The sequence below is a fragment of the Erinaceus europaeus genome, chromosome 22, assembly GCF_950295315.1.
Source record: "Erinaceus europaeus chromosome 22, mEriEur2.1, whole genome shotgun sequence".
Classification (NCBI taxonomy): Eukaryota; Metazoa; Chordata; class Mammalia; order Eulipotyphla; family Erinaceidae; genus Erinaceus; species Erinaceus europaeus.
In genome coordinates this window covers 8397673-8415220 of record NC_080183.1, presented here as the reverse complement: position 1 = coordinate 8415220, position 17548 = coordinate 8397673, and the positions used below count along the sequence as shown (strand labels likewise).

The 17548-nt window shown below is 44.7% G+C and overlaps 1 protein-coding gene across 9 annotated transcripts in view; it reads left to right on the top strand.

The window, feature by feature from the left end:
- ZC3H14 (zinc finger CCCH-type containing 14) overlaps positions 1–17548 on the top strand; it is a 53018-nt gene that overhangs the window by 3368 nt on the left and 32102 nt on the right. For 6 of the 9 annotated variants that reach the window (XM_060181227.1, XM_060181222.1, XM_060181221.1 and 3 more), the window contains 8 exons: positions 2015–2129; positions 9725–9765; positions 10273–10468; positions 11569–11856; positions 11893–11998; positions 12769–12929; positions 13719–13819; positions 15188–15334. In XM_060181227.1, coding sequence (XP_060037210.1) covers positions 2015–2129; positions 9725–9765; positions 10273–10468; positions 11569–11856; positions 11893–11998; positions 12769–12929; positions 13719–13819; positions 15188–15334 — 1155 coding nt within the window. Of the gene's footprint in view, positions 1–2014; positions 2130–9724; positions 9766–10272; positions 10622–11568; positions 11857–11892; positions 11999–12768; positions 12930–13718; positions 13820–15187; positions 15335–17548 lie in introns of those variants that run through there. The other 3 variants (XM_060181225.1, XM_060181224.1, XM_060181226.1) reach the window with 2 other exon arrangements.

The following is a 17548-nucleotide window of genomic DNA, read 5'->3' as shown; positions in this document are numbered from 1 at the left end:
GACACAGGGTAAGAGTAGGGTGCCAGGCAGCTCATGAGTCTTTTACAGATAGAGAGGTGCAGTGCGGGGAGGCTAGACACAGCTGGTTAGCAGATGGGAGACCAGAACTCAGCAGAGCTGCTCTCCCAGCCCTGGAGAGTGGTGCTTTCTTGTTTCCATTCATACCCCTCCTCCACCATTCCCTCTCCCTTCCCTAATACAGTTCTGCTCTGAAAAAAACGAAAGACAAAGAACTCCAGTCTTCTGGACCCTTGGTGTTTGTGTTATGTCAAATTTGTAATAGAGACTTGCTCAGCTACTAAACAGGAGTCATTCAAATGGCGCTGAAATCTGCCCCAGTTGTTACCTTGGTAACACGGCTTCTCAGTTTCCTGTCTCTGCTTGTTGGCTGAAAGTCTCTTAAGTGGGGCCGGGCGTTAGCACACATGACAGAAAGCACAAGGACCAGTGCGAGGATCCCGGTTTGAGCCCCCGGCTCCCCACCTGCGGGGGGGGGGGTCCTCTTCACAAGCGGTGAAGGTCTGCAGGTGTCTATCTTCCCCCCCCTCTGTCGTCCCCTCCTCTCAATTTCTGTCCTATCCAAAAACAGCAGCAGCAACAACAATGGGGGAAAAAAGCTGGCTGCCAGGATCAGTGGATTTATAGTGCAGGGACTGAGCCCCAATGATAACCCAGGAGGAAAAAAAAAAAGAAAGTCTCTTAAGGACCAAGACTTAATACTTCTTATATCCCAGTGATCTAGCAGAAAACCTAATTTTTTTTTTTTTAGCCCCCCAAGTGTTGATGATGTGGATATTAGATGCAGAAATAAGAATAGCCCTTAGTGAATCAAGTCTCCAACTAGAAGCCTGCTTATCCATGGATGTGGTCACTAGAAACCATGCAAACATGTCCTGAAAAGGGAGACTGTAGCTCTTCTTTTTCTAGAAAGAGTTCTGGAAAGCTTTGCTATTCACATAATTCTTCACTCATTATTTGAAGATGCATTCTTAAGGCATTGGAGCTGATACAGAAGTGAACAGCCCTTTTTGTTAAGAGATCATTAGGTTTCATTCATGTGTCTGTCCAACATGCAGAGTACTTCCGTGAGGTAATTACAGTTCTGAACAACTTTTCATGTTTGTGAAGTGTGAAACTGCATGTAGATTTAAAACAAACAACGAAGCTATATTGCAGAGTTGAGCTGAAGTCATAAACTTTAGATCCGGCTCTTTTAATGAACTAGTTCAGGTCTCTTTATTTCTTTTTCTGCCTCCAGGGTTATCGCTGGGGCTCGGTGCCTGTACTACAAATCCACTGCTCCCGGAGGCTGTTTTTTCCCCTTTTTTGCCCATGTTGTTTATCAGTGGTGTTGTTACTGTTATTGTTGTCGTTGTTGTTGGATAGGGCAGAGAGAAATGGAGAGAGGAGGGGAAGACAGAGAGGGGGAGAGAAAGACAGACACCTGCAGACCTGCTTCACCACCTGTGAAGCGACCCCCCTGCAGGTGGAGAACCGGGGGCTCGAACCGGGATCCTTATGCCAGTCCTTGCGCTTTGCGCCACGTGCGCTTGACCGGCTGCGCTACCGCCCAGCCCTCGTGGCTTTGCTTTCTTTAATGGTGCTGCAGGTTTGTTACTCTCGGTGGCTGCAATCTGCCCCTACCTAGGGGAAGGTGTTCTTTTGACAAATGAGTGTCATTTTGAAACAAATGAACACAAGCAAAATTCAGTTATTATGCTTTCAAATGTTACATGCTTTCTGGAAAGTTCTCTAGAATCAATGATCACCATGAAAAAGATGCAAGGAAATGAATGCCCTCTCGAATTTGACACTGATTGAGAATATCTAGTTGTTTATGAGTAATGGAAATAATCTACAAATGAAAGGACTTTTTTTTTTTTCCAGTATAGTTCTAGTAGAGCTGAGATAGAAATTCTTAGCACAACATGTGTATTTTCAGTCAAATCACTTACAAACAGGAGAGAACATTGAGGGGAACATAAAGCTTCTGTATACTTTTCCTTTTAAATAGATGAAGAACTTCCTGACTACATTATGGTGATGGTGGCCAACAAGAAAAGTCAGGACCAAATGACAGAGGACCTGTCCCTGTTTCTCGGAAACAACACAATTCGATTCACCGTGTGGTATGTGTTTTAATATCTTCCCGTGCAGAAGTACTCTGCACGTTGGACAGAGGAGGGTTTCGCTTTGAAAATAGGTTGTTCTCAAAGGAAAGTCCTTGGCTGTGGAGAGGCAGTTGTGAGCAGTGAGAACACAGCCTCTGGAGCCACAGTACTGAGGTTAAGTCCCTGATGTGCTTCTTGCCTCGGTTTCTCTTATCACCCGGAAATGAGCCAGTCACGTGAGAGGCTGGCTGAGTCTCGGAGCCTGTGCCTGGCCCTCGCAGGCTTTTGCTGTATCTTGTCTGTAGTTTGAGTTTCTTTTGTAAACTTCTGAATTTAGTTCCAACCACCAAAAACAGTTCTAGTATTTTGCTTGACTGGCTGACCTCTTAAATTGCTTTTTCCTCTCCTCACCTAGGCACACGTGCTCTGTTTGACAGATTTGTTTTCCTTAGGATTTCCTGTGGAGAAAGAGAGAGGCAGGGGTGGGGCGGGAAGAAACATAGTCGTAGCACCGCTCCTCTCTGCCTGGCCACCCACACGGTGCTATTATGTGGTACTGGGGACTCCAACTCAGGTCCTCATGCATGGCAACGGATTTATACTTTATCAAGTGAACATTCTCGTGACCCCAATGAGTTAAGAATTTTTTTTTAATTGAGTGAAAGAGAGAGCGTAATGTGCAAAACACTTCATGCCTGAGGCTTTTAAGTCCCAGGTGCAGTTCCCCACACCACCAAAACCCAGAGCTTAGTGGTGCTGGGGGCAAGGAAACCTAAATGAATAAAAAAATGATTTCTTGTTTATTGGATAGACAGAAACTGAAAGAGGGAGAAACACCTGCAGCACTGCTTCGGTGCTTGTGAAGCTTCGCAGCTGCAGTGAGGACCGGGACTAAGGCACACTCAGCCGGGGGCACCTGCAGTGAGGACCTGGGACTAAGGCACACTCAGCCGGGGGCACCTGCAGTGAGGACCTGGGACTAAGGCACACTCAGCCGGGGGCACCTGCAGTGAGGACCTGGGACTAAGGCACACTCAGCCGGGGGCACCTGCAGTGAGGACCTGGGACTAAGGCACACTCAGCCGGGGGCACCTGCAGTGAGGACCTGGGACTAAGGCATACTCAGCCGGGGGCACCTGCAGTGAGGACCTGGGACTAAGGCACACTCAGCCGGGGGCACCTGCAGTGAGGACCTGGGACTAAGGCACACTCAGCCGGGGGCACCTGCAGTGAGGACCGGGACTAAGGCACACTCAGCCGGGGGCACCTGCAGTGAGGACCTGGGACTAAGGCACACTCAGTCCGGGGCACCTGCAGTGAGGACCTGGGACTAAGGCACACTCAGTCCGGGGCACCTGCAGTGAGGACCGGGGACTAAGGCACACTCAGCTGGGGACACCTGCAGTGAGGACCTGGGACTAAGGCACACTCAGTCCGGGGCACCTGCAGTGAGGACCGGGGACTAAGGCACACTCAGCTGGGGACACCTGCAGTGAGGACCTGGGACTAAGGTACACTCAGCTGGAGCACCTGCAGTGAGGACCGGGACTAAGGCACACTCAGTCCGGGGCACCTGCAGTGAGGACCGGGGACTAAGGTACACTCAGCTGGAGCACCTGCAGTGAGGACCGGGACTAAGAAACACTCAGCTGGGGCACCTGCAGTGAGGACCGGGACTAAGGCACACTCAGCTGGGGCACCTGCAGTGAGGATCAGGGACTAAGGCACACTCAGCTGGGGCACCTGCAGTGAGGACTGGGACTAAGGTACACTCAGCTGGGGACACCTGCAGTGAGGACTGGGGACTACGGCACAGTCAGCTAGGGCACCTGCAGTGAGGACCAGGACTAAGGTACACTCAGCTGGAGCACCTGCAGTGAGGACCGGGACTGTGGCACACTCAGCTGGAGCACCTGCAGTGAGGACCGGGACTAAGGTACACTGGCGCTTTTATACAGTGACCGACTTCCTCCTAGTCACTCACAGCCCCCAGCTGAACAGGCTGCTGCTGCTGATTCTTTTTTTTTTTTTTTTTTAAGAATTTATTTATTTATTCATGAGAAAGTTTGGAGGAGAGAGAGAGAACCAGACATCACTCTGGCACAGTCTGAACTTGGGACCTCATGCTTGAGAGGCCAATGCTTTCTCCGCTGTGCCACCTCCCGGACCACACAGCCGCTGCTTCTGTGCATGGAGAGAGCATGGCTCATATGGCTTCTCGCGGCCTTGCTGACAGCCCCTCCTGGCAGCTGGGAAGGCGATTCGCTGGCCATTGGCCATGGCAAAGCTGCAGACTGAGCGGCCGTCTCACCGGTGCGACGGGAGGGGAAGGTTGTCTCCAGCTGCTGAGAAGCTGACCCTGCTCGTCTCAGGGAGCTCAGGCTGCTGAGGAGGCTCTCACCCTGGGGGCCACTAAGTCCAGCAGCAGAGTCGGTGAGCAAAGTGCCTGCTGAGCTTGGAGGTGAGGCAGTGAGCAGACTCCAGGGAGCTCCGGCAGGCATCTAGGGTCTTCACAGCTCTTCTCCCTTTTTTGTTTTGTGAGTCTGGCTAAAGGTTTGTTGATTTTGTTTACTCTTTCGAAGAGCCAACATTTACTTTCGTTGATCTTTTGTATGGTTTTCCTATTCTCAATGTTATTTATTTCTGCCCTAACTTTAGTGATTTCTGTCCTTCTGGTTGCTTTAGGGTTCCTTTGTTGTTCTTCTTCTAGGTCTTTAGGATATGCAATCAGGCTGTTTATTTGTGCCTTTTCTTGTTTCCTAATGTGTGCTTGTATAGCTATGAACTTCCCTCTTAGGACTGCTTTAGCTGTGTCCCAAATATTTTGATAGCTTGTGTCTTCATTTTCATTGAACCCTCGAAACATTTTGATTTCTTCCTTGATTTCCTCTTTGACCCAGAAGTTGTTAAGAAGTGTACTGTTGAGCTTCCACATTTTGGGACTGTTACTAATCTTTTGTTAATTGTTAAGTGTTAGTTTAATTCCACTGTGGTCTGAGAAGATGCTTGGGATGATTTCGAAGCTCGTGAATTGGCTGATGCTGTCTTTGTGGCCTAACATATGGTCTATCCTTGAGAATGACCCATGTGGATTTGAGTAAAATGTGTATTCCAGTTTCTTGGGATGAATGACTCTGAAAATGTCCAGTAGTTCTAGTTTATCTATCTCTTCATTTAACTCCCTTATGTCTTTATTGATTTTTTGCCTGGATGATCTGTCAAGTTGAGCTCTTTCAGTAGAAGTTTGATGTATTTAGATGGCTTCTCATTGGGTGCATAGATGTTAATAATTGTATATTAATAATTGTTAAGTCCTCTTGATTGACTGATCCTCTGAGCATTAAGTAGTGTCCATTGCTATCTTTTTTAATCTTATCTATTTTAAAGTCTATCATGTCAGATATGAGAATAGCTGTACCTGCCCTTTTTTGTGGGCCATTGGCTTGAATGATAGTTTTCCATCCTTTCACTTTAAGTCTGTGTTTGTCCTGTTGAGTTAGGTGGGTTTCCTGTAGACAGCGTATTGTTGGGTTGTGTTTTCTGATCCATCTTCCTACTCTGTGTCTTTTAATAGGTGAATTCAGGCCATTGACATTTATTGATATCAAAGATTGAAGATATTTTAACACCATTCTTGTAGAGTTTTAGAGTGTTTTGATATATGTCCTATTTGTGGTGGTCTGATTGTTTATAGAAGACCTTTCAGAACTTCTTTCAGGGCAGGCTTGGTGATGGTTGCTTCCTTCAAATGTTGCTTGTCTGAGAAGGTTTTGATGCCTCCATCTAGTCTGAATGACAGTCTAGCAGGAGATAGTATTCTTGGCTGAAAGCCTTTCTCATTGAGCACTCGATAGATATCTTGCCATTCTCTTCTGGCCTGTAGTGTTTGTGTGGAGAAGTCTGCTGCTAATCTTATGGGTTTTCCTTTGTAGGTGACTCTTTGTTTTTCTCTTGCAGCCTTCAGGATCCTTTCTTTATCCTTATTCCTTTCCATTCTAAGTATGATATGTCTTGGTTTCTTTAGGTCTGGGTTAATTCTGTTTGGGACCCTCTGGGCTTATTGAATCTTTATGTCTTTGATGTTGTCTAGACTAGGGAAGTTTTCAGCTATTATGGCTTGGAGAACGCTTTCTTCCTCTCCTTCTCTCTCTTCCTCTGGTAAGCCAATAATGCGTATATTGTTTCTTTTGAAGTCATCCCATAGGACTCTGTTGTTGTTTTCAGCATCTCTTAATCTCTTTTTGAGATCTCTTCTTTTTTAGTTGTCTCTAATTCATCCTCAATCTTGCTAATTCTCTCTTCAGCCTCATTTATTCTATTCTCTCTGCCCTCTACTGTTTTCTGGAGTTCATCTATTTTGTTGCCCTGCTGATACTGTTTTAGCTTGTTCAGCTAGTTGCATTCTTAGCTCAGCGATTTCAGCTTTCAGCTCTCTAATAACCATGAGATAATTAGTATTTTCTTCCATATTCTCATTTGTTGTTCCTGTATTTCTGATTACAATTTTTTCAAATTCTTTACTCACTCCTGTTATTATTTCCTTAGCTAATGTTTGGATGTTGAACTCGTTATTTTTTGCTTCACCCTCTGGACGACTTTTAGCTGGACTCTTGTCCTCTTTCGATTCTCCAATATTTTTTCTTGTTGTTTTAACCATTTTATATATTATGTTATGAGTCCCCTTTATCAGTACTTTTCAAATTATTGATCACTATTGCCTGGATTGACTTGTGTCTAAGTAAGTTAATTAAAGGGTTCACAGTGGTGGAAGTTAACAGTTGTTTCAATCCCTGAGTTGGAGCTCAGTGGTTTAAAAGCCTCTTTTTTTTTTTCTTTCCCTGTAGGCTATGGGAGCCTGAGGGCTTTTAAACTGTCAATAGGCTTCTTAGCTTAATCACTGACTCCTGACCAAGAGATAAAGCAGGGTGTGGCAGAGATAATCCAGTGGTTATGCAAAGAGACTTTCACAGCCCCTCAGCTATGCCACTGAGGTATAGGTCTTCTCCTGAGTTTCCCGGTTAGATCTCTGTCCCCTGGTGTCCCTCCCTGTCGCTGCTCCAGATTCTGAGGGTAGCAGCAATGGAGACTCAGAGTTGCACTTGGTGAGTCTCTGGGGAGTCCTCTCCTCCCTTAAGCTGTCCCCTTGTTGGTGGAGCAGACTGGAGATGGTGTCTCAACTGATAAACTGCTGAACTGTTAGCAGTCACTTAGTCTCTCCTTAGGCTCCTCTCTCCTCTCTGTCACCAGCCACACGTGTTTGTACTCACCAGTGATTTACTGGGTTCCTGTGGTCATTCTAGTCCTGTCTTGTTTCGGTCCCGGGTGGTCGGTCTCCTTTGGTATTCCTAGTTGATCCGGGAGAGAAGAGAGAGGAGAGGAGAGGAGAGGAGAGGAGAGGAGAGGAGAGGAGAGGAGAGGAGAGGAGAGGAGAGGAGAGGACGGGTCTTCACAGCTCTTCTGCTGTTTTGTTTGCTTGTTTTTTGAAATTCCATATACTCTCTGGGTTAGTTACTGTGGCAGTCTCCAAGAACGGTGAGTGCAGTCTTGCTAATTTCCTCAATAAGAATCACTTAAAATTAATGAAAGAAATGTTTTGATCCATAACGTGGCTGCAGTGTCAGTTACCGAAGCTGCTTGTTACAGCCCTCCACAGACAGGCAGATAAACAAGCCCAGCCGTAGTTTTCTGCTGTGGCTGCTGCCCAGGAGCTGGAGCAGTGGGTAGGGCGTTCGGCTCTCAAGCCCGAGGTCCCAGGTTTGACCCTCCGCATTGCATGTGACATACTGCTGGTCAGGTCTCCTCTCTCGGCCTCTCTGTCTCTTTCATAAATAAGTAAGTCTTCATACCTTTTTCTTTAAAAAAAAAATTTTTTTTAATTAACTTTATTTATTGGATAGAGACAGCCAGAAACTGAGAGTGAAGGGGGGGTATAGAAAGACAGAAGGACACCTGCAGCCCTGCTTCACCACTTGTGAAGCTTTCCCCCCTGCAGGTGGGGACCGGGGGCTCGAACCCAGGTCCTTGCACACTGTAACCTGCACGCTCAACCAGGTGCGCCACCACCCGGCCCCATCTTTATAAATTTTTCTTTAATTTCTAGCAGTTCAAATATTAGCCTTTTTTTTTTTTTAATTTATTTTTTATTACCAGAGCACTTCTGAGCTCTGGCTGGTGGTGGTGGTGGGAGGGGACTGGGAATTGAACTTGGGACCTCTGGGGCCTCAGGCATTACCAGTCTTATGCATTAACCATTGTGCTGCCTCCCCTTCTCCCCTGCCCTCAAGTATTTGTTTTACTTAACATTTATTTATTTATTTAATTTAAAAAAATTATTTATTAATGAGAAAGATAGGAGGAGATAGAAAGGAAGAAGCAGACATCACTCTGGTGCATGTGCCACCCGGGATTGAACTTGGGACCTCATGCTTGAGGATTCGATGTTTTATCTACTGCTCCACCTCCCGGACCACTACTTAACATTTTTTATAACCTGATTTTTGTTCCATCCTTTAGACAGGCCCTCAGCAGAGGCCTCAGACGGTCATGTCCTGTCTGCAGAGCCTCCACTAAAGGGATTTGAATTTAAAGTCAGTTGACCTTATTACCCCTCCTGCAAATGTACTTCTTGAATGTGTCCGGATGCAAGTGATAACGCTTCACTTTTCTCACTTGGTTTAGCGAAGTCACTGAGCTCAGTCCTAGACAGATGACTCTAGTTCTCTGGAGCCCTGTCGCATTTCTCCTGGAGGGCAGTGTCCTTTGACTGGGTTCTGAGGGGAGCATCAGAAGGAAAGGTTTTCGGAAGCCTCACCTTTTGAGAGGACCACGAGGCAAATTGCCTTGTGTGCAACCACTAAAATAAGTTCAATAATTCATGAGTTTACACCATAGGCTTTTTCCCCCTTCATCACCAGGCTTTTGCTGGGGTGCTGTGCCTGCATGGTCCCATTGCTCCTGGTGAACACTTTTTTTTCTTTTTTGCCCCAGACAGAGGGAGGAGAGAGAGAGAGAGAGAGAGAGAGAGAGAGAGAGAGAGACTATAGCATTGCTTCACTTGTGAGACACCCCCGTCTCCTTTTCATGGTGCCTCCTCTCCACACCTCTGCTTGGTTTCTCAGAGTTACAATGGAGTGGAGCCTGTGTTCAGTTTTTTTTTTTTTTAACCTGTCAGATGTAAGTTGTCTTAGAAACTGTCTACATTGTTTAATTAGATAAGCTGTGCTTAAATAAAGTAATATTAAGCCATATTACTAGTTTGTGGTGGTCTTTATTTTTTACCATAAGCTACATTGTGTCTTCAGTTCTTACCAAACAAGTCGACATTCTCACTATACCAAGATTGCTCAGTCAGATCAAAATAAGGCCCTATTTTCGCAGAAGCTAGATATCGAAAATAGATTTCTGGTTGTCTTCTGCAGTATTCACATGAAGCCTCTAAACCGTGTGAAACAAAGTTAATTTTGTTTAATTAATAATCATGTAGGTATTAAGTAGTGTTTGGTGCCATTTTATCAGTATTTACCGAGAGACTCACTTATAGCATCATCAGACTTAGAGTGGCAAAATGAAGTTTTGGTTAAAACTAGTTTTTTTTTTCTTTTTTTTTCTTTTAGGCTTCATGGTGTATTAGATAAACTTCGCTCTGTTACAACTGGTAAGAGTCATCAACTGGGTGTTCTTGGAATTGATGACAGCGTACTGTTGACTAAAGTCCTACCACTTTGGAAGAGACAGATTTGAAAACAGTTTATTGAATTTCTTTTAGAAGCATTTATTTAAGAAATTGAGAGAGAAATTCAATATGCTTGGGAAAAGGAATAAGTAAAGATTTAACCACAAAGGTATTTTGGTAATTGACAATTAGTTTAAAATTCAGTAGTAATAAGTCGAATACATTACTATGTCTAGTGTGCAATATTTAGTCATAAAAATTTGTGGAAGTATGTGCAGTCCTTAAACAAATATTTAGGAGAGAGAACCAGAATATCATTGTGGCACATGGGGGGACTGGGGATCAAACTTGGGACTTCTGCCGGTCAGCCCAACACTTCTTTCTCCATGGTGCCACTTCCCAGGCCGCACTTGTACCCCTCTTAAATTGATGCTGAAGAAGAGGAGGCAATGCAAATGGCTGAAGAGAACTGTGTATCTTTCTTTCTAGATCCCTCTAGTCTAAAGTCTTCTGATACTAACATATTTGCTAGTAGTGTGGCTTCTAACAAGAGCAGTTTCGGCCGGGGAGATGAGAGAAGGCATGAAGCTACAGTGCCCCCGCTTGCAGTTTCTAGCACTAGGTCTGAGAAAAGAGACTCCAGAGTTTCTACAAGTTCACAGGAGCAGAAAACCACTACTGTCAGGTAAGAGCACTGAAGACCGGCTGTGTGGGCAGACAGCTCTGCATATGGGATGTTGACATGAGGGTTTTCTTTGTTTCTGTTTTTAATTGTTACAGAGAGAGAGGAGCAAGTCAGAGCATCATTCTGGCACATGCAATGCCAAGGATCGACCTTGTGAGCAGCAATTTTGCTATTACTGTTATTGACTTTGATGTTGGAGACAGAAATAGGGCAAGGGGGGGAGGGACGCCTGCGGCCTGCCCCATCGCTCATGAAGCTTCCCTCCTGCAGGCTGGGATGGGGACTTGAACCTGGGTTCTTTTCATAGGAACTTCAGAACTTTACTGGTTGTACCACTGTCTGGCTCCGCTACATTACTGTCTTAACATTTAATTAAAAAGGCGTGGGAGCTGGGCAGTAGTGCCGCAGTTAAGCGCACACAGAGCAGAGTGTGAGGACCAGTGCAGGAGTCTCAGTTCAAACCCGCAGCTTCCCACCTGCAGGGGAGTCACTTCACAAGCCTTGAAAGAGGTCTCCAGGTGTCTGTCTTTCCCCCTCTCTGTCTTTCCCTCCTCTCTCGATTTTCTCTGTCCTGTCCAACAACAGCAGCAGCAATGGAAAAAGAGATGGCTTCTGGGAGCAGTGGATTTGTAGTGCAGGCTCCGAGCCCCAGCGATAACCCTGGAAGCAAAACAAGTGTACTTTTTCTTTCTTCCTTTCTTCCTTTCTTTCTTTCTTTCTTTTTTTTTTTTTTTTTACCATATTTGGGACATTAATGCAGGATGACTTTCTCAGATAGAGAGGAGAGACGCCACAACTTCTGCTGTAATAGTCCCATGTGGTGTGTCAGGAGCTCAGCCCTGGGTCATGCACAGGTAAGGCAGGCATGCTCCGAGGTGAGCTGTCTCACCAGCCCGTTTTCAGATTCTTAAATTGCCGTTTTTAGCAATTTCCAGAAACACTGAAGCGCGGTCATGAGCTGTGAACTTGGTTGTGCGTCGTTTCCCCCTCGGGCTGGCTTTGTGAGTCAAGTAGCGGGTGGGGAAGACTGAAATAGGGATGGTTCGAGAGAGCTGCTGGGAGCCGATTGCCCAGCCTTTGCCGTGTGTGCTCGCTTTCAGCAGGCAGAGTCACGACGACGGAGCTGCAACCCGGCTGACGTCCACGGTGAAGCCTTTGAGGGAGCCAGCTCCCTCGGAAGATGTGATCGACATTAAGCCAGAGCCCGATGATCTCATTGATGAGGACCTCAGCTTTGTGCAGGAGACTCCCTTATCTCCGAAAAAGCCGACCGTGACTCTTCCATACGGTGCTTCTCGCCCTTCTCTGGAACTCTACCGGCCACCTGCAAGTCGGAGTGCGGATGGCGGCGCCCACGGAAACCGCCTGCAGCTCCAGCAGCAGCAGAATAGCGCGCACGCCACCAAGCAGCTCCATGTGCAGAACAGCCGAGCCTACGACACTGGACGTCTGTGTGATGCAGAAATCAGTAGCTTAGAAGAGACGTATAGTCCCTTCTTCAGAAACAACTCAGACAAAATGAGTATAGAGGTTTGTATACACTTTAAAGTCTGCTTTGTAAGCCGAAACTCAGTAGTTGTCGGTACCAAACAGTGTGAAGTAACTGAGTGTGCACAGCATTTGTACTTTTGACTTTAATCTTTAATCTTTAATCTTTCTACTGTGGTAAGATTCGGACGTACTCTACTTGGCAGACTTCGCCCTGTGCAGCTGGATTCTGCAGATAGTTTGCATACTGGTTACTTCCCTGGAACACCAGTCTTTTGAGATAACCTTCATTTTTTTTTTTTTTCCTCTTTCAGAGCCATAATGTCTATTTGCTTGAGACATTTTTCATTTTGGGGTGATTTTAGGTCTTTACTACAGTAAACAGAGTAGCTTCATTTTCCTGGATTCCTCAATAGTGCTACTAATAAGTGACCATCCAGCTTAGCTTTTGGTTTTAGCTAAAGGACGATTCCTAGTGATAGGACATATTCTATAAAAATCAGGAAATGACCTGAGTTCCTATGGTGAGGGTTTTTCTGGTTTTTATTATTATTATTTGTTGGATAGTGACAGAATTAAAGAGGGTTGGGGGAGATAGAGAGGAAGACAGGGAGACGCCTATAGCGCTTCTGTGAGGTTCCTGCAGGTGGGAGGCAGGGCCCTGACCTTGGGTCTCTGCACACTGGATCCCGTGAGCTCACACAGCTGTGCCACCACCCAGCCCTAGTTTTTTTTTTTTTTTTTCCTGAAAAAGAAAAAATAGGATTTTGTTGTTTTCTCTGTCTAGAAGTGTAAAACTTATGTGATTGCAGGAAGAAAACTTTCGCAAGAGAAAGTTGCCTGTGGTAAGTTCAGTTGTTAAAGTAAAAAAATTCAGTCATGACGGAGAAGAGGAGGAGGAAGATGATGACTGTGGGTCCCGGACAGGAAGCGTCTCAAGCAGCGTGTCAGTTCCAGCAAAGCCTGAAAGGAGGTACCTGGATACCCACCTCAGTCAATGAATCTCCAGTTTCTGCTGCAGTCTGAGAGAGAGAGAGAGAGAGAGAAAGAGAAATTCACTGGCATGGGAGACTTTTCCTATTTATTTATTTATTCTTGAGAAAGATAGGAGGAAAGAGCCAGACATCACTCACTCTGGTACATGTGCTTCTGGGGATCGAACTCGGGACCTCATGGTTGAGAATCCAATGCTTTGTCCACTGCGTCACCTCCTGGACCAATCTTTTTTTCTTTTTAAGATTTATGATGGGTGGAGAGAGAATCAGAGCATTACTTTGGCATGTGATGCTGGAGATTGTACTTGGAACTCCATGCTTACAGGCTGGGCACACTCCCAGGTGGCTCCATTGGCTTTTGAGAGAATGTTGGAGAAGTTTATAGATGATACTAAAAACTAATATGAGGGGAGGGAAGTTAATTCAGATATGTATTTTAAATCTTTCCCGAAATTCATTTTTATATTTAGTCACTTTTACACACACAAACACACACAGACACGGTAGGGCAAAATATAGCATTGGGCTCAATCCTGAGTCGTAATATAACAACAGCACTGCTACCTAAGTGAGCTGTCTGACTGGCCCCATACAAATTTACATTAGGCAAGAAGTAAGGTTTCAATTAGTTTACATTTCCTAAAAAGTACAGATAACCTGCTCAAAACTTATGAGAAAGCTGTAGTGAAGACAGAAAGACTAGCGTGTATACAAGCCAGATAGAAGAGATGCAAATAAAATCAAAATGCCTTTCTTCACTTTTTTAGACCTTCACTTCCACCTTCTAAACAAGCTAACAAGAATCTAATTTTGAAGGCTATCTCTGAAGCTCAAGAATCTGTAACAAAAACAACTAACTACTCATCAGGTACTTTAAACGCATAATGTTTACATTAAGTTAAGAGATCCCTATAACATTTGAGTAAGCTAGAAACGATCATTCCGTGAGCTCTGGTGAAATAAAGATACTTCCAGATGTCGAGAGCTGAGGTTCTGTCTTTCTATTTTGTCTGAAATACACAGTAGAAATTTCACTCTTCCGGTGCCCAGGATGGGAGTCAGGCCGCGTTGTGTTGTCTGGGGAACGTGCTTTACCACTGAGCTACGTCCCCAACTCAGTGCATGGAAACTAAAGGGAGTGTTGATAAAAATGGTACTTTGATAGTTATAGCGTGTCAGAGGCAACACTATATGTGCACTTATAAAGTGTAAAAAGGAGCACAATGGATGTTGAGGCTGAAGTTAGACAAATTTGTGTAAGTCTGGTAAATGGTCAAGTTGGTTTTCTCTTCAGTAGAGCCCATTCCATTAGTAGAATATAAGGCAGAGAATTAACTCATGTGATGTCCCTGCCCCATCCTAGTGAAATACTGCATAATTTAGAGCGCTAGAAAAGAAAACCAAATGATGGTATGTTATAATAGCTGAGGCTTCTTCCAAGTCTTCTGAAAAAGAATCATTGTATGTATATATTTTTTCAACTGACTGACCTGTCATTTTATGCAGTGCCAGGTCTCTGCAACCGAGTCACCTACTTGTTCCCTGACATTCTTCCCCTTGGTTAATGTAAATTGCAACTTGAAATTGATAGATCAGGAAACAACAGCAGAACCGAAGCTGTGTTTGTTTAAAAAGTGAGTTCTTGGTGAGACTGAACTAGTTGGTAGGACACATATCTCCTGTTTGTGACGTCCTGGGCTGGGTACCTGACACCACGCTCCACCCTCACCCCGTCCTCACAGGGGACTAACCTGGTGCAGTGTAGTTAGAATGTGTTTTACAGGGAGTCGGGCGGTAGCACAGCGGGTTAAGCGCAGGTGGCGCTAAGCACAAGGACCAGTGTAAGGATCCTGGTTCGAGCCCCCGGCTCCCCACCTGCAGGGGAATCGCTTCACAAGCGGTGAAACAGGACTGCAGGTGTCTGTCTTTCTCTCCCCTTCTTTGTCTTCCCCTCCTCTCCATTTCTCTCTGTCCTATCCAACAACAACGAGATCAACAACAACTACAACAATAAAACAACAAGGGCAACAAAAGGGAATAAATAAATAAATATTAAAAATAAAAAAAAAAAAAAAAAAAAGAATGTGTTTTACAATGCCCAAGGGTTGCCTAAAGGAGAAAGTTTGAACTCACATAGTACAAGTCAAAAGAGGCAGTTAGGTTTAATCTGACACTTGTTGAGCTTTGCTGTAATACGACATCTGCATCTCCACCTCTTTTGCTTTTTATATAAAAGTCTCGCAGAAACAGACACTTCCGGTTGCTCCCAGAACTCGAACTTCTCAAGAAGAAATGCTAGCAGAGATGGTCCAGGGGCAAAACAGACCCCCCAGGATAGATATTCAAGAAGAAGCAACAGGAAATGAAACAGAAAAAAGCCAAGGTACTGATTCGCACAGCTTGATTTTCTTTTAATTTGACTTTTTTCATGAGGTGGTAAATGTTTTCCAGTGGGGCTTATGAATAGTCGTACTTTGAGAATAATCTTCTTTATGCCCAAAAATAGAACAAGAAGGGACAGTGAGGAGACCAGGGAAATAGCTTAACTGGTAGAGCGTGAGACTTGTATGCCCGAGGCTGCAGGTCAGCTCTGCATTGCACGTGCTGGACTGGTGTCCTGGCTCTGCCCCTCCACCCCCCCTTTTCATATGAAGTAATTCAAAGTTAAAAAAAAAAAATCCTGTGGCCTCACGCATGTGTAGTTTGACTGCTCCTAGACCTTTTTGTGCACAGAGAAATTCCACCGTATACTCCACAGGGTGTGCCAAGGCTTGAACCTGGATTGTACGCATGGTAGGGCGGGCACTGGACTCAATGGGCTACATTTAGCACCTCTTGAATGAAAAAATGTTACCTTCGTCTTGCCCCAGAGGACTTGAATTTGAACTATCAGACCTTTGACTGAAGCTTGCAGGAGGAAGCTGAGTTGCAGGATGAGTAGGCAGAATACAATCCCTGGAACACTGTAGGCCAAGCAGTCTGAGGAGGCTAGATGAAAAGATATAGAAGACAAAAAGAATTCCTTTCTCCTCCTCCTCCTCCTTCTTCTCCTCCTCCTCCTCTTCCTCCTCCTCCTTCTTCTCTTTCCCCTTACTCCTCCTTCTTCTCCCTCCTCCTCCCCCTTCTTTTTCTTTTCTTTTTTTATTTTGCCTTCAGGGTTATCACTAGGGCTCGGTGCCAGCCCTACAAATCCACTGTTCCTGGAGGCCATTTTTTTCCATTTTTGTTACCCTTGTTGTTTATTGTTGTTATTATTGTTGTAGATAGGACAGAGAGAAATCAAAAGAGGGGAAGACAGAGATGGGGAGAGAAAGATGGACACCCGCAGACCTGCTTCACCGCTTGTGAGGTGCCCCCCCCCCTCCCCGGAAGGTGGGAAGCTGGGGGCTCGAACTGGGTTCCGTAGGTCGTTCCATGCACTTTGCACCATGTGTGCTTAACCCACTGTGCTACTGTGCACAGCCCCCGGAATACTTTTTTTAAAAAAACATTTTATTCTTTTTTTTTTTTTTTTTGAGAGAGAGAGATGCAGAGAGAAAGAGTGAGAAAAACCAGAGCACTGCTCAGCTCTGGCTTGTGGTGGTGCGGGAGATTGAACCTGGGACTTTGGAGCCTCAAGTATGAGAGTGTTTGCATAACCATTATGCTATCTCCTCCACCTGGAATACTTAATGCTACTTGCTGAGAGCGCTTGGGAAGGCTCCTGGGGTGGCTGACCTGGAGCAGTTTTATAACAGTGTTCGACCTGCGTGAATTCATTAAACTCTATTCGTGTTGTGTGGCTTTTCATATCACTGTTTTGTTGTAAAGTTAAAGTACTAAAACATCTAGTACCTGTAACGATAAGGACTGCTGGCTTAGTTTGTTCCACGCTGGAGAGCGACACTGCAAACAGCTGTCAGCTGATAGGCTTTTATGTGTGGCAGCTTTTATACTTTTTTTTTTGAAAACCTTACTAGTCTTCATTTGTTTTTGGCAGTAACTGATTTACAAGCTTAGAAATGCTGTAATAGTTCAATTTCTCTCCTCCCTCAAATGCTGTACCCCAAGTTTTAAAAATTAATTATTTTTATTTCTTTACAAGTTTTTTTCTTAATTTAAATATGGACATGGCTTATCATAACTCCTTGCTAGGATGTCTCACTTTTTTTGCTGTTTGCATTTCTACTGAAACAGCATTTCTGCTGACCTTCCTACTTAGTGGTATTTGTGCTGTCTCTCTTGAACTTGTGTCACCAAAAATTTGTTTTGCAGTTTTTTTCAAAGACTTAACATACAGTAGTAGTTCTGACTTTCCTTCTTTCTCTTCCTCTTCTGCCTCCTCCTCCTCCTCTTCTCTTTGACTTTATTTTTTTTTCCTGTTCAAATTTAAGATGTAAGCATGGGTCTTGGATATAAAAGTATCTAAGCTGTAACTCCGTTGGTGTGCCGTATTTCTTCCACAGTACATACAGATTTTGGTATGCAGTAGTGTTTTCAGTATCATTCCAATCTTTCTTTTATGATAATTAAAAAAAATATTGTCTTTTGTTGCCCTTGTTTTATTATTGTAGTTATTATTGTTATTGATGCGTCATTGTTGGATAGGACAGAGAGA